The sequence below is a fragment of the Coturnix japonica genome, chromosome 2 (assembly GCF_054131305.1).
Source record: "Coturnix japonica strain WE chromosome 2, WE-NBRP24, whole genome shotgun sequence".
In the NCBI taxonomy this organism is placed as follows: Eukaryota; Metazoa; Chordata; class Aves; order Galliformes; family Phasianidae; genus Coturnix; species Coturnix japonica.
In genome coordinates, this window is record NC_140664.1 from 112,364,539 (window position 1) to 112,380,499 (window position 15,961).

Sequence of the window (15,961 nt, forward strand, 5' to 3'; positions counted from 1 at the left end):
CATCACCGCAGTGCCAGGCTAGGCTGGAAGGATGAGAATCCCGCCCGGAGTCCTCCTAAGATAAACGTGGGCACTAACGCCTGTGTCCGAAACCAGTGCTGACCTCTCCCGTCGCTTCTAGCCCTGTATATGGCTTTCTCCGAGAGCAGTCCTCCAATCTGACAGGACGGGGCTGTCCCTTTTCCTCTTCCCGGCCCAGAAATGTGCGGCCGCCTTAGCAAGCCGGACTCTGAGGGGGGTCGGAGACGGGAACGGGACACAGCCAGGATGTGCCTGGATGCTCCTCCGCGGGGACTTTCCCCTTCCCCCCCTTTCTTAAAGAGCCGTGCCCTCTGCAGCGGGGAACGTCCGAGATTTTGAAGCACTGCCCCGGTGCTGCGGGGCAGACCCCCGGGTGCGAGGCACACCGAGCGGCTTTCGGACCCTTCCGCCTCCCCACATCGGGCACTCCTCCACCTCCCCGACCCCCAGCAGCACCCCACAGCCGAGAGAGAACCGAGGGAATCTGAAGGAGAAAGCGAGGAGAGGGGAGCGGAGAAAGGGGCTGGGATAGGGGTGTGCGTGTGCCGTGGGGAGGGGGGAGGTCGAATCACTTGTGAATGGCTTGAAAAAAATAATCGGGGGAGGGCGTGGAGCGTGGAGGGGGGGAAGCGGAAACTTTCCTATAAAACTCAGCAAAAGTCCCTCCTCTCCACGTCAGGCCAATGACACTGCTGCCCCCAAACTTTCCGCCAGCAGGAGCTATAAGAACCTCCAAGTCTTCAACTTTCTCCCAATCCCAGACACCTCGAAGGGGCTCCAAGGAGGGATCGGGAGGGATTCTTTTTTATTATTATTATTTTTTTGCTGGGCTTTTTTTTTTTTCCTCCTCTTGGATCCTGATGCCATCCCCCCTCCCCCCAAAGTGAGGTCCTGCCTCCCTCCCTCCCTCCTCCTCCTTCTCCTCGCAGGCCAGCGAAGCAGCCGCTCAAGGGGGAGCTGGCGGGTTAGGTGCCCCCCTCTTCTCCCTGCCCTCCCCCCCCTCCCGGCCCGCTTCTCGCGTCTCCCCCCAGAGATGATGCAGCAGGACGAGTCAAACTCTCCAGTCTCCCCCGCCGACGACAGCTTGAGCAACAGCGAAGAGGAGCCGGACCGGCAGCAGCTGCCCAGCGCCAAGAGGGGTGGCCGCAAGCGCCGCTCCAGCCGGCGCAGCGCCGGGGGCGCCGTCGGGGCCGCGGACGAGCCCTGCAGCCCGGCGCAAGGCAAGCGGGGCAAGAAGTGCGGGGCGGGCGCGGGAGGCGGCGGCGGAGGCGGCAGCAGCAGCGGCGGCGGCAGCCCGCAGTCCTACGAGGAGCTGCAGACCCAGAGGGTCATGGCCAACGTGCGGGAGCGGCAGCGCACGCAGTCCCTGAACGAAGCTTTCGCCGCGCTGCGGAAGATCATCCCCACGCTGCCCTCGGACAAGCTGAGCAAGATCCAGACCCTCAAGCTGGCGGCCAGGTACATCGACTTCCTCTACCAGGTCTTACAGAGCGACGAGCTGGACTCCAAGATGGCAAGCTGCAGCTATGTGGCCCACGAGCGGCTCAGCTACGCCTTCTCGGTGTGGAGAATGGAGGGCGCCTGGTCCATGTCCGCATCCCACTAGCAGGCGGCGTTCCCCTCCACGCATCCCCCCGGCAGGAGCCCTAGGTAAGGCGGAGACCCCCAGAGCGACGGAGAGAGGTGCGGAGGCCGCGTCGTGAGTCGGCCACGCGTGCCGGGGGGAGGAGGAGGGGGCCTGCGAGTCCCGAGGGGCCCGGCCTGCAGCCGGGAGAAAGGGGCCGCTACGCGGGGCTGCCACCTCATGTGGAAGTCCCACGCGCGGCGGGGCGCTGCAGCTGGGGTGGGTGGGCTGCGGGCGGGGACGCGGGGCGGGTGCGGCCTGAGCGCTGCGGGGCTGCGGGCGGCTCTCGGCCTCAAGTGTTCGGGCCGAGACCCACGCGAGGCCCATGGAGCGTTCCCCGCAGCCTCAGCAGCCGTGGGGAGTCCCGGAGCCGCCGCACTTCGGGCACAGCACGAGCACGAGGCTCTCACCCTTTAAGCGCTCACCGTGCGTGTGTTTGCGGAGACAGAGAGGTGTAGAGGATTCTGCATGTACCTTTCATTGTCAGTAACGAGTTTTCCGCCCTCTCTGGGTTTTTGCAGATTACATTGTTCCCACAGAAGGAGAAAATGGACAATCTAGAGACTCTGAAGTTGGATACCGTGTTGTGTTGTTGTTCTTGTCTTAAAATATATATATATGCCAAGGATTTCTTGGAAATTATAAGAGCAGCATCCAAAGTGAAAGCAGGGCGTGGGGAGCACTTAAGGAAAGAGAAAGAGCCGAGGGCTTGGACAGTGCCTATCCGGTGGGCGTCGGTACAATCCACACATCTCTGCATTCTGATAGAAGTCTGAAGCGTTCCAATTTTTTTTTTATTATTATTATTTTTTTATTTTGACGAAGAATGTTGGAATCTATTTTTTTTTTTCATTTGCCTGTTTTTAGGGTTTTTATTTTGTTTTGTTTTTTGTTTGTTTGTTTTTCAATGCATGCATTCCCAAGAGGTCGTGCCTATGAGCCACTGAGGAGAGGAAGTACGTTATTGTGAACTTCATTCTTGAATGAAAGCAAGCACCCAACCAAAGTATCCCTGTAGAGATGAAAAGATGTTTTTTTTAGGGGGGAATAAACTGGGCTCGAGCTGTTATTATACCCGGTTCCTAACATTTTTTTTTTTATTATTATTATTATTTTTCCTCTGAGAAAAAAAAAATAAACATTTTATTTATTTATTGATGACCCATGTTAAAATGCAAATAGATCCGGTGTCTAAATGCATTCCTATTTTTATGATTGTTTTGTAAATATCATTGTATATTATTTTTCTGCAATAAAGAAATATGATTGAAATTTTAACAACCTTCAGGTTTGGTCTCTCTGAGAACTCCGGCTGGGAGCTGGAGATAAACACCCGATTGTTGGGCTTAAAGGCACCCAAGAGAGAGGGGCCACAGTATAAACAAACCAGGCGAAAAAGGAAAATAAACCGGCTACTGACAGACACAGGCGCTTTATTTATTGGGACAGCTTTATTATTCCGCACCGAGGCTCTGGGGCACGGTGGGCTCCCTCCTCCCTGTCCGTGCCCCAGGTGGGAGGCAGAAGCCCGTTCCCACGCGGCTTTGCCCATATCTTTTAGTGAGAGGTATCGGTTTTAAGAAGGGATCCGTCCATTCGCAGGCAAAGAGAAAGTGAGTTTGAAATAGGGAAGTGCCCAGCGAGTGGGGTTTTCCGGTGGAAGTGATGTCTGACTGCTCTTGCTCTCTAGGGTCTTCCATATAATATATAGAGCGGCGATCACTTTCTCGTTGTACAACGCACGGGGATGCGCTAACCCGCCCTCTTCTCTTCTACACGTAGGGCGCGGCGAGACCCCGGTGTAAAAGAGAGGAAATCTACAGACCTGAGGGCTAAGGAGGATGGTGAAAAAGGGAAGATGCTCAAACAGCAACCAAAAATACCAAGAGAAAACCACCCCCAGCCCTTAACACCCGCAGCTGATTCCTCGTCTGCTGTCCCTCGTTCATTTCCCGGCTCCCCAATCCCCCTTTATGCCCCTCCGAGGAGGCTGCGCTGGTGTGCAGTGCCGCCCGGGAGTAGCTCAGAGCCCCCCGCGGAGCTGGGGTCGGGCAGCCGGGACTCAGCCGGTGTCCAGGGCAAGGAGATGGGGTGTTTGTTCAAAGCAGAGCCTGTTTGCATAGCCCAGGTTCAGTTGACTTTTTTTGCCTGAATGTTTTTGTTTCCATATCCCCATATTACCTTCTGTTGCTGACATAACAGTCTTATGAATTTAATATCGTGCATATTTTAGGCCAGTGAGCAATGTTTACAGTAGAGAGCCCGCAGCGCTTGTTTGTATTGCCGGATTAGCGAGGACGTGGAAATTGAATGGGGACCGAGGTGGTCGCAGCCCCGCTGTGAGATCCCGGGGGGCATTGCCTCCCCCCGCGGCCCCTCAGCTCCCCTCTCCTTTGTACCTCGCCGGATCCCTCGTCCCGTTGCGGGCCTCCGCCGGGAGGTAACGGGCGACTGCGAGAGTGGAGGGGCAGCGGGGCTGGGGGACGTGAGCAGGGGGGTGAGGGTGGTCAGCGTTCTTTACGGGACAGAATCACAAAGGAGGGAAAGAGCTCCTTTAGGAAGAGCGTCTCGTTTAGGGTTAAGCAGGTAGGGAAATACAACGGGGAGAAGGGATGCTCGTTGCGTTTTGCGCGTGGAGTTACCTGAGGGATATAGACGAGGATCCCGACGCGTTTACAAAGCCGTGAGCCACGCTCTGCTAACCCTGAGAAACGCGCCGAGCTATCCGGAGCAGCTCCGCTTGGTGAACTCCAACCGGACTGACCCCATCGCAAACAGCGCTCAGCGGGTGAGAAAATCCCCCACTGCTGCCCGCAGGACCCACGCGGCACTGGGGACCTCCGCCTCACCGCGGGCTCCCGCAGCTCTCTCCCTGCTGCCGAACGCCACCTCCGCTTCACTAAAAGGAGATAATCCCGTTCGAAAAACACAAATGCGACCTTTCCTGATTTGGAGCTGGGGATTGCCTAGGCCCGGCGCTCCTAGAGCTTGAGCCAAAAGTGATTAAGTGGGAGTCAGACTTACTCAAAGGGGGAAAAAACATATGGATGGATATTAAATCGTCTTCTGGGAATTTTAAACACTCTCGCAATCAGCAAATTAACTTTGGAAGTCCTGATTGATTTTGCTTCTCTCTCGGAGGCATCGCTACGTCCCGCTTGCTAGCGTACACGCGAACCCGAGCGGAGATGAGCTCTGGGCCCATCACTCCCTTCTCACCGCCCTGGCCCAGCCGCGCTGGCGGTCCCGGAGCGCTGGGTGCGGAGCGATGCGGGGAGAGGGGCCCGGAGCTGCGCCTCCTGCGGGGCGGGGGGCGCCGGCCGCGGGGCTCGCGCATTCCTCGGTTTGGCAGGGGCCGCCCCGCTGCTTTCTCCAAGCCGGTATCGGGTTCCTCCCAGGCGTATGATTTCACTTGAAGTCCTGCCCAGGAGCCCTTCAAAGCGCACGCTTGTCCCGCTCCCATGATGTCAGGCGGTTTTCCCTGCATCTGTAATTTTAAGCAAAACAAACAAACGAGCGGTCTGGGTGGGGGGTTGAGAGGAGGGTACAAAAATCACGGAAGCGCCGAGGAAGGCTCCGGGGGGAGAGGGGCTCACCTGCGGCGCCGACAGCGTCGGCACCTGCCGCTCGCCGAGAGCTACCGCTGGGTCCCGGAGCTCCGGAGAGGGGTGGGAAGGGGCTGCAGGGTGGGGAAGGGGCTCCGTTCCCTGCACGACCCCCACCAGGGCCCGGCACAGCTCGCAGCTCCTACCTGCCCCGGCGGGAAGCCGGGCGCTCCGCCATCGACAGGCGTCTTGGGGCAGTGGGAGTGGAAACCCACCCCGCAGAGGGTTGCGGGTGGCGGAGGGGAAGAAAGAGGCTCCCGCACCCACGTCCCACCAAGACTCGTTTTATTTGCCGCGCAGTGTTAGCTGCCCGCAGTAAACATGGCACAGGATGTATTTCGCATTAACTCGTGCACCAGCTTCTCTCGGCTTCAGCCCACTTAATGTTCCTGGCAAATCAAAGCACGTGTCCTTTGAAGAAGGTGTGTAATTGGAGTTTAAGGCATGTATGGAATTCCCAGATGTCTATAAAATACGCAGGAGCATTTGGAAGGTCACTGGAAGGTGGAGCAGGTTACAATCACGGGTACAAAAGTCCCCTTTTCTTTTTTAAGAGCAACCAAGAGGCCGAGTATACAGAACAGCGTCCGAGATTGAGGGTTTTATGGAACGGGAACAATAAAGCTGTGGAAACATAACGGTGACAATAGCACCCGTCTGAAAACCCGAACCAAAACGCAAAAGAAAATGAAACATTCATAGCGGGAGGAAAGCTGTGTTTCCGCCCCTCAAATCTCAGTCGCTGCCCGCTTAGCAGTGCCGAACCACCTCAGTGAGGCTGGGTTTTTGTGGGGAGCGACACTGCTTTCAAAAAGATGTTGCATTATATTTGCAGCAACTTCGTGAAAATTCTCCTGTGCCGTGCGCGGCCGCGTTTCTCTTTGAAATTATCCCGAAGAAGTGCGCAGCAATCAACAGCACTCAGATGATAACAGCAATTAACAATAGGAGAAAAAATAACGGAATCGGGTTTGGATAATGAAACACTCATTATCTGGTTTTACCAATGTTGGAGTAACACTGCAGGGTATGGGGGATGCTACCATCCTTCTTGCTGCCTTGCAGAGATACCCACGCGCAGCGTTGGGCTGGGACGGGACCCGCTGGGCTCTCCGAAAGCGAGAACTGGAGCGAGGGGCGGCGGGGACGAATGCGTCGTGAAGGCCGGGGTCGCCCCCTCATGTTTAGGACGGCTTTGTTCTGTTTGGGATGAATGAGGCAGGGTCATTAACCGAGCAGTCAAGAAAGGAGCGATGCGCACACTGCAGCCGTGGGGGAAAGGGGATCTTCGGAGGGGAAGGGATTTTGACATGTGAAAAGTTAAGCAGGTACCTGAAGGAGGTTTATTTTGACCAGATGTTGGAGCTTTGTGAGAATGTCACGTGAAGGGAACAGATGTACAACTTGCAAATGGAGCCCCGCCTTGTAAACATGGGCAGAGAACGGCTCTCGGAAAATCAAGTGTAAATCTTTCATGCCATTTTATACATGTGTGCATTTATGCATATATTCCTTTTAAACTGTTTCCTTGTTGGAAAGAAAACACAGATGTTCAGTCCAAATGTTGTATGCTCTTCCAGTACTCTGAATCTAACTCCCCTTCCTTCCTTCCTTCCTTCCTTCCTTCCTTCCTTCCTTCCTTCCTTCCTTCCTTCCTTCCTTCCTTCCTTCCTTCCTTCCTTCCTTCCTTCCTTCCTTCCTTCCTTCCTTCCTTCCTTCCTTCCTTCCTTCCTTCCTTCCTTCCTTCCTTCCTTCCTTCCTTCCTTCCTTCCTTCCTTCCTTCCTTCCTTCCTTCCTTCCTTCCTTCCTTCCTTCCTTCCTTCCTTCCTTCCTTCCTTCCTTCCTTCCTTCCTTCCTTCCTTCCTTCCTTCCTTCCTTCCTTCCTTCCTTCCTTCCTTCCTTCCTTCCTTCCTTCCTTTCCTTCCCTCCATCTCTCCCTCCTTCTCTCCCTCTCTTCCTCCTTCCCTCCCTCTCTCCCTTCTTCCTTCACTCTCTTCCTCCTTCCCTCCCTCTCTCCCTTCTTCCTTCACTCTCTTCCTCCTTCCCTCCCTCTCTCCCTTCTTCCTTCACTCTCTTCCTCCTTCCCTCCCTCTCTCCCTTCTTCCTTCACTCTCTTCCTCCTTCCCTCCCTCTCTCCCTTCTTCCTTCACTCTCTTCCTCCTTCCCTCCCTCTCTCCCTTCTTCCCTCACTCTCTTCCTTCTTCCCTTCCTCCTTTTATTTTCCCTTTTTTTCTCTTTCTCCCTCACTTTTTTGACCTTCTTTTTCTCTTTTTCTTTCTTTCTCTCATTCTTTCACGTTCTTTCTCCCTTCCATTCTCTCCCCCTTTCCTCATCTTTCTCTTTTCATTTCTCTCTCCTTTTTCTTATTATTTTTCCCCTTTATTCCTTCCTGCCCATCGTCCCCCTCCTTTAGTCTCGCGTCTGTTTGATCCCAAGCAAAGTATCGGATCTCTGCTGGGAGGAGAAGCTGAGACTAATCAATTGCCTTCTGTTTGAAGGTGCACGCAGCCTTCCAGGAGGAGCGAGGCAGCGCTGCTTTGCCAGTCCCGAGCCCCGGGGCCGCCCGGCTCTGCCCGTGCTTCGGCCCCATGCAGCGGCTTAGAAGCGGGGCAGCTCGGGCTGCGGCACCGGGAGCATGGAGCGGCAGCGCTCTCCAGGAAATGAAGGGCGGTGCTCAACCGGGAGGACGCAGGTTTTCAGGAGAGCACTCTCAGTCCTTCTCTAGATGCAAGCTCTGCATCCCTGACTAGTTTCCATATATATTTACTTACGGTTATTACTATTTTCCGGAAGGTCTTGAGGCATTTTCATTTAAAAACAATGTCTCTCGTTCCATCCCTGTGCCCGTACTATCAGTCCCGCTTCACGCCGGCAGGTAGTGAGGCAGTGTCCCCCTTTGAGCCCACCAGAGCAGGTCCGCAAGAAAAGGGTCCGCGGGGGGAGGCGGGAGGTACTCGGAGCTCTGCGGACACCTGCCCGTGCACCGCACTATTGACTTACAAGCAATTTCGATGTGCTGTGAATACTCCTTGCTTATTCCTGCAAACCTATTTGTTGCAAGTGGATGCCTCGCTACGCTGCCGTATCTTAATTCAGAACGGTGGTGGAACAAAAGTTCTCACTGAACTTTTCCAGACAGAAGAGAATTCAGCTTTTATTTTCCTTTTAACGCAAGCGTTTTTAAAGGTAGGAGGACTGGCGCTGCACACTGAGTTTTGATAATGGTAATGCGGGCGCACATCAGGCAGATAGACTGAGGTGCTACCCATCAGTCTAAAAATCACTGGGGATTTATTCCCTTTGAGAATCCAGATCACATCTGGATTTATCCTCTTTAAGTGCCAATCTCATGATCCTTTATGTACATTTAAAGCGAATCAAAATTCGAATTTTTAAAATAAAACACACAAAAAAGTAAAGTCTATTTTTCCTTTCTTACCAATCGATCCACAATTTTCAGCAATAGCCGTTTTATTTTGTGATTTTTAATGTTATTTAGAAAAATGCGAGAGAACGCCTTTTATATATGCTTCAGGATTTGAGAAGGAGCACGGCTGTTCTTCACGTGTGAAAGTGAACGTCGTCCACACACACGGACACACTCGCACACTGCCTTCTGAACCCTGCAGCTATCAAACATGTTTAGTGATGGAGTGAGATGCTGTCTACGGGAAGGGGCTGTTGATATAGGAGCCAAATTAGTGTTAATTTCAAACAGGCGGCTAATTCCTCTTACGAAACCTCAGCACTTTCGAAGTGCTTTGCTGCTCTTCATATTTGATTACTTGTGATGGGAAATATATCCATTTCCCATGTAGAAAGATTAGCTAATTAATTTGTCTTTTCTTTCTCTATTTCTTCCTCTTTCCCTCTCTTTCTTTCTTCCTTCATTTATTTCTTTCTTCATTTCTTTTTTTTTCTTTTTCTCTTTCTCCTTCTTTCTTTCTTTCTTTCTTTCTTTCTTTCTTTCTTTCTTTCTTTCTTTCTTTCTTTCTTTCTTTCTTTCTTTCTTTCTTTCTTTCTTTCTTTCTTTCTTTCTTTCTTTCTTTCTTTCTTTCTTTCTTTCTTTCTTTCTTTCTTTCTTTCTTTCTTTCTTTCTTTCTTTCTTTTTCTTTCTCTTTCATTCTTTCTTTCCTTTTTTCTTTCCTTCTTTCCTTCTCTCTCTCTCTCTTTCTCTTTCTCTCTTTCTTTGTCCTTTTCCCTCTTTCTTCCTCTTTCTTATCCTTTTCTTTCCGTCTGTCTGTCTTTCTCCCCCCCCCATCTCTTTTTTGCCCTCTCACTTTCTCTCTCTTTCCTTCTCTCCAACCATCTTGGAACACCTTTCAACTTCAAGGTTTTTTGCAATATAAACCAGATCCAGAACAGACTCCCTTCCCCCTTCCCCTCCATCCTCAGATCTGAACTTAAAACATATATCATAGATCAGTTTTCATCCAGCGAATTTAGGCATAGTCCTCGACCTGTATTTTCAAAGAGATTCTGGGCTGCAGTCTGCAGTATTTAATCCAGTCAGCTATTAAATGTCCTCCGGCTTGAATCAAGAATTCAAACAGGCATCTGCACTAGGGATAATGACAGATACAGCGGTTTGGTGTGTGGCGTGTGTGGCAGAGACGGGGAAACGGACAGAAGGACAACGATTATGCCTTTGATTTTGAAAATTCCTGCGTTTTAGGAGTTCTGCCGGAGTATTAGTGGGGGAGAACATGAAAGCAACCCTTTTGCTCAAAGGCACAGTTTTAATGGGGAAAAATAGTCCTATTAATACCTGACAGTGCCTGTCGCTCTCTTTCCTCCTGCCTGCCCGGTAGTAACGCGATCCTCTCTAGCCGGCCGGGCCCGGTGGGCGCAGCCCGCTCCCCGCAGGGCACCCGGCTCCGGCGGCGGGGGCGTCCCGGGAGGGTTCCGTTCCTCCCCGCAGGAGCTCTCCCCGGGGGCCGCAGCAGGAGGCACCCGCTGACCTCCGCTGCTACGTGAGGTCTGGGGGAGGACGGGCTGGGAACAAGACGGGCACTTTGAGCAATGAAATGATTTATTCATTTATTTATTTATTTGGGGGGAGGAATGCTTTTCTTTTAATCCTTTTATTATTATTATTATTATTATTATTATTATTATTATTATTATTATTATTATTATTATTATTATTATTTTTCCCCTGTCTTTTTCTGTCATTTTCAAGCAGTTATCATGAAAGATGGGTTTAGGAATTGGGTGGGTTCCTAAAATCCTGCCGGGAGTGAATCCAAGGAGGAGAAGTGCAGGGCGTGGGGAAGAGTCTGCGTTTTTGACTTGATGAAGCACGTGTCAGATTCTGCAGTTCAGGCAATTAAAACTCGCTTCTGATCAAAGGGTTTCATAAATCACCAGGAGAAGCGAGCGGCTCAGAGACAGTTGTCTGCGTGAGCAAGTGGGGGGCAGCTGCCTGTCCCCACCTTTCAGACTCAGTCTTACTCTCCCACTGCCATCGAGGAGTCTCACTGACATTGGATTTTCCCTGCTGTTTTATGGAGGCTTGTTTTATTTATGGAAACAATTCAGCAAGAGAAAAAAGTATGTGGGGGGAGTTCATGACCACTGGTGTCTATTCCAAGGGCAGAGGTGCCATAGCCTTTTGCTTTCTGATCAGAGAAAAAAAATGCTGTGTGCTACGGAAATAGCGACAATTATTTCCTTTATCCTCAAGAAAAAAAGAATGAGATGTGTGATTCACTGGACAACCCTGTTGCCAGAGACAGAGATTCATGCCCAGGAGCTGGCTATTCCAGCAGCTGGCTCTGTTGCTAAGACCCAGACAGAGATACATTGAAGGTAAAGGGTAAAGGAGACATGAGTTTTCAGCTGAGTGAAGGTAAAGCTCTTCTGCTGCTGGTGCAGAGCACTGTAATCAGGGAGTTCCTGAAGTTAGGTGTGCCAGACTCATCTGTGCATCCTTGGATGGCAGAAAGTATCTCCATTCAACAGTGCCACTACTGAATCTTCTTCTTATGTCAGACTTGATATATTAGAGGAGTTAACAGCTTGAGAGTCTGCTCTTTGATATTGGAATTTAGGGGTGAACCTGTAAGTGGTCTCAAGGCACTTGTCAGATTTGAGTGATTTTCAGTATAATTTATGGCAAAAGGCTCCTTTCTGATACTTGCAGATGCCAAACATTTCACCTTTCAGAAAACATTCAATATCCAGGGTGAGTTTATGCCTGCTTTTTGAAGCAGCTGCTCTGGGATAATAGGATGGGCTGCAAGCCCAGTAAGAAATCTTTTTTACAAGGCTTGTCGTTGGTTCAAATGGTTTCTACAAAGATTTCTCCTTTCTTCCAGCATCCAGGCTGTTCACCGACAGGCAACACTGATCCTGCCCTACCCATCTGGAGGAATGCAATACACCACATCTTACTCCAAACCTTTCCTTGAGAGTGACTTAAGTTGCACTTCAGTCTGGTTGTCAACCTTCCTCTGTTCCATCTGTCATTTGGCCAGCTGGGTCTCCACAAGAGGTTGTTGCTACAAGGCTATTCAGTATTTCTCTGGACAGAGAGCAACTATAGATTGAAAAACTGAGACAGGAAAATAAGGGTACACTCATCTTCTGAGCACATCAATCACCATGAACTCTCCCAGGCTACTCCAACAGGCTTGGGATTCCCTTGCCAGAGATGAGTCACAAATAAATTATGAATGGCCCACAGAGAACAAAAGATTTGGCTAGCAACTGCAAGGGTATGGGTGCTCTCCAAGAAGTAGTGCACATCTCTCGATGGATGGTGGAGCTTGATCTGCTTTCCTAGTTCTCATGAACAGGAGGAAATAAAAATAGATCAAAATTCACTATGTGGTGAGTTCTTCCTAGCACTTCTTGGCAGGTGGACTCTGAAGCTTGATCTCACTAGGAAAAAGAGAAATTTCTATCTGAAATCGAAGTAGTGCTCCTCCCAACTTGAACACATCAGCAAAAACAACCAGTATTGAGCTTGGCTGGTATTATGTGCAGAGAAGAATTTCAACACATTAGAGTTAGCATTGTAACAGCGGCTAATTGAAATCTAATCACTTCCTCTATGGAATGTCAATATTATCCAGTAAGGAAGACTTTCTAAGATTCTTTAATGTTTTGATGGAATTATGCCACATGAAATAAAAAAAAATGAAAAGAAAAAAAAAAGAAGAGAGAGAAAAAAAAAGAAAGTGGGAAAGGGGGGAAGAGAGAAAGGAAGGAAGGTGGGAAGGAAGGAAGGAAGAAAGAATTTGTTACACGTGTTTAGAGTTAATGTGGAGGGGAAAACAGAACACTGCTTGCATCCATTTTATTTCAGTTTATGAGTATATCTGATTCTTGTAGATGATAATGGATCAAATCTATTTTTTACTGTTTATGTGAAAGACTGATTCTGTTGCTCTTAACCTAATCACAAGGTAGAAGAAAATAGATGTGAAACTATCAGTTTAAAGGTTTTAAAAAAAGGAGCCTTACTCCTTTCTCTTATCTTATGGTGGCCAAGCATAAGACCCAGAAGATTGCCTTTGTCCTACCATGTGCATGTTTTTCCATGAAAAGAAACTTCCCTTAACTTCAAACTTATCAAATGTGTAGCATCTGAAGGATATTCTTCTTTAGGAGCCAGGCCAAAAATTCAATAAAAATTTAATTATTTCTGTAGCATATGGGAGCACTTACAAGACCAAAAATGTGATACTGGTATCAGGAGGAAAACTGCAACTTATTTCCATATTTTTTGTTCAAGGCTGTATCCTCACCTCCCTACAAATATCCCATCCCCCTGCCTCCACAAAAAAAACTCTGAAAACAAACAAACAAACAAACAAATAAAACCCAAACCAGACCAAAGCAAAACAAAACAAAACAAAACAAAACAAAAAATGGAATAAACCCGAAGGTAACATCAGCTGCTGAAACTGCAATTAATCCTGGCAGTGTTTCTAAACCTAACATATAAACAGGTCAGTGACCAGGGAGTGATTACCTGTACCCCGCTTAGTAGTGTAGTGCTGAACTTCTGCAGGAAATAACACGTGTTTATCATTTATTTGTACTGTCAACAAGAAAAAGAATATTTTTATTGATAAAATTCTTGCTCTGAAATGAGTTATTTTCCTTCGTGCATTTATGGGAAGAGTGTAAAAAAAAAATCCCAAATATTTTCCTGAAGAAACTGAAGGGAAATCCCAAGTTCTGAAGTTAAAAATAACTTCAATATATCATTCATTAGTAATGTCAAAGAGAGGAATGCTCCTTGTAGGGCCTGCTGTAATGGGATCAGCTCTGTGGGAGTCCCTCAATTCATTTCATGGGGCAATGGAGCAGGCTGCTACCGAGTTATTTTAGCATATCCTGAATTAGGTGTTAGATAAAGGAAAATTGAATCTTCTAGATGAAGGACACTGACATGGAGTAGCCTGAGAAGATCTTCACAAGCGATTCCTTTAACTAGACTTGCTGTCAATCCATCTTGTCAGTGACAACTTTAAATGTGAGATCCCTTTTTCAGGTGAGACATTCCAGAATGAGCTGAAGTAAAGCCACATACTCATGCCATCACTTTCATTATTTCAATTAAGACTAATAAGGTACTTAAACCAATATACATGTAGATTATAACCTGTTTGTCTAAGTAACCCAAACACATTTATCCATTCAGACAATCAGCCTTTCTCCAATTACTTGGACAGTCTCAACAACAAACTGCTTGCCAATGTTTCCTCTGGGATAACTTATTCAACCCTTTCTATGTGGAATAAAACTTTTCTGCCTTCCGTTTTTTTCCACTGTTCCAGTACAAAACAGCCCTTGAAGCAAAATTCTAAAAAATATTTCTGAAGCACAGGTAGATTTATGTTGGTTGAAAAAATATATATATGTATATTATTTTGTCCAAAAACATCTCTTCTAGCATTGATAGGTCCATCATAGCAGGCACTCAGCAGTGTCTACATGGAGAGGACATTGGCAACTGTCTGGATATGAGGCAACAGCTTTCTGTTCCATGGAGACTTGTACAATTAGAAGTAGGGCCAGTTATAGGGGCTTTGGTAGTGTCTAAAGTGCAAAGAATGAGTTTTATTTATTTATTTATTTATTTATTTACTTGGCCATGTAATATTTAACCCTTCCTTTTTTCCCACCCAAATTTGTCAGGTAGTAGAATGTGGCTTAAAGGATTTATTGATACTGATTTTCTACATTTTACCTAACTCGTGCATGACTTCACCACTGCTGATTAAAGTAAGCATGCCAGATAAATGCCAATATTATCATTATACTTTGCATAAGGTTATGCATGCTTGCCCCATAAGAGTAAACTTTTAACATCAGTCAGGAATGTAAGCCAGTCCAAATTTTCATGTTCTCTACTTCTTGCAGAAGATTATCTGTTTCTTAGGAATTAACAATACTTGCCCACCTTAAAGGATGATGAGAGGTTTATTTCTTGACCTCTAGATATTCTAAGAATACCAAAGTATAGGGTGAAATAAATATATTAATATCTGAAATCAGTGGAAGGCTTTTGAGAAAGCAGAAACAGTTTCCACTTTTAGAGAGGAAAAAGGATTCACAAGCTAGAATGAGATTAGTGGAGCAAGTTTTCTATCATGTGCTGCCAGTACATCTTCCAGTTGTAGCACAAAGTGAGTAATTTTTGCAGACTGTGATGTAGCAAGGGAAACTGCGACTTCTTTACCTTCTTTCCAGCAAATATAGAAGTATATAGTCAGTCTGATTTGGTCAGCAATGTTGAAGCTAATTTTCCATGAAATTAATTTTAAATTAACTGTTAATTTTTAATTAATTTAGTCATTGCTCTTGGGAAACCCTCAGTAATTCAATGAAGTAACATTTTTGTAACTTCTAGAGTGGACATTTTGCAAACTCATCTAACATAGCACATTTTCTTTTTCCAATGCAGGCTGTAGATCTCACAGCTGTATTAACAGAACATCTCTCTCAGAAGCTGTGGCTGAGAGATACGAGCTGGTGTTTAGTTGATACTGAATGTGTTCTGTTTTTTTTTTTTTTTCCTTTTTTTCTTTTTTAAATGTTTTAAGCCTCTTCTTCCTATCATTACTGTTAGGGCAAAAAAAGGCTGAATTGTGAAAAGATAGATGGTGATCATAACTGCATGTGCAGTTTTCTTGAATGCATGTGCACTGCACAGCTTTTTTTAATAAGCTCCAATTGAAAGCTTGGGAGAACAGTGCAAATAATCTCTTCCTCTATTCTCACCTCTCCTCTAATTTATGGTAACACTTCTATATGGAATGAGGAGCTCTTCTTGAAGACATTGTTAACCCAGTAGCATTCTTTTCTGTACCCTCCCAGAGCTACCTTGAAAGTATTATGATAGAAACAAGGAAGTTTGGTTTTGGTCCTGTGTTTCAACCCTGGTGCATTTGGTTCTCCTGAGCATCAGGCAAGGTAAATTATTCCAGAGTAAAGTTTCTCTTTCCTGAGTCAGAATAAGACAATTGCTTTTGGAAATCTTCTTTGTGAATGATGCAACCAGTTTTTTAAAGTGCTTCTGAGAACAAAGCTGGTAGGAACAATTCTCAATATATCTGGCTGTCAGTACTGCCAAAGATCGCGCCTCCTGAAAACAATCTTGTTTTCTCAACACTTACTCTTCTTACTCAAATGTTCACAAGTAAGGAAACAGACACTTTGCTATTTCCAACAAAATATGCTCTTCCCTGGGGCT

At 47.6% G+C, this 15,961-nt stretch overlaps 1 protein-coding gene across 2 annotated transcripts; it reads left to right on the forward strand.

The window, feature by feature from the left end:
• The first annotated feature begins 780 nt into the window (after positions 1–780).
• On the forward strand, positions 781–4,748 carry TWIST1 (twist family bHLH transcription factor 1). Of its 2 annotated transcripts, none has more exons than XM_015853890.3 (2): positions 781–1,671; positions 2,167–2,926. In XM_015853890.3, the coding sequence occupies exon 1, from the start codon at positions 1,055–1,057 to the stop codon at positions 1,625–1,627; it is 573 nt and encodes a 190-aa protein (XP_015709376.2). In that variant the 5' UTR covers positions 781–1,054; the 3' UTR covers positions 1,628–1,671; positions 2,167–2,926. The 2 variants fall into 2 exon arrangements, with proteins under 2 accessions (XP_015709376.2, XP_015709377.2); XM_015853891.3 differs by lacking the exon at positions 2,167–2,926 and adding an exon at positions 3,428–4,748 and having other exon boundaries at positions 904–1,671.
• Positions 4,749–15,961: the final 11,213 nt, after the last annotated feature.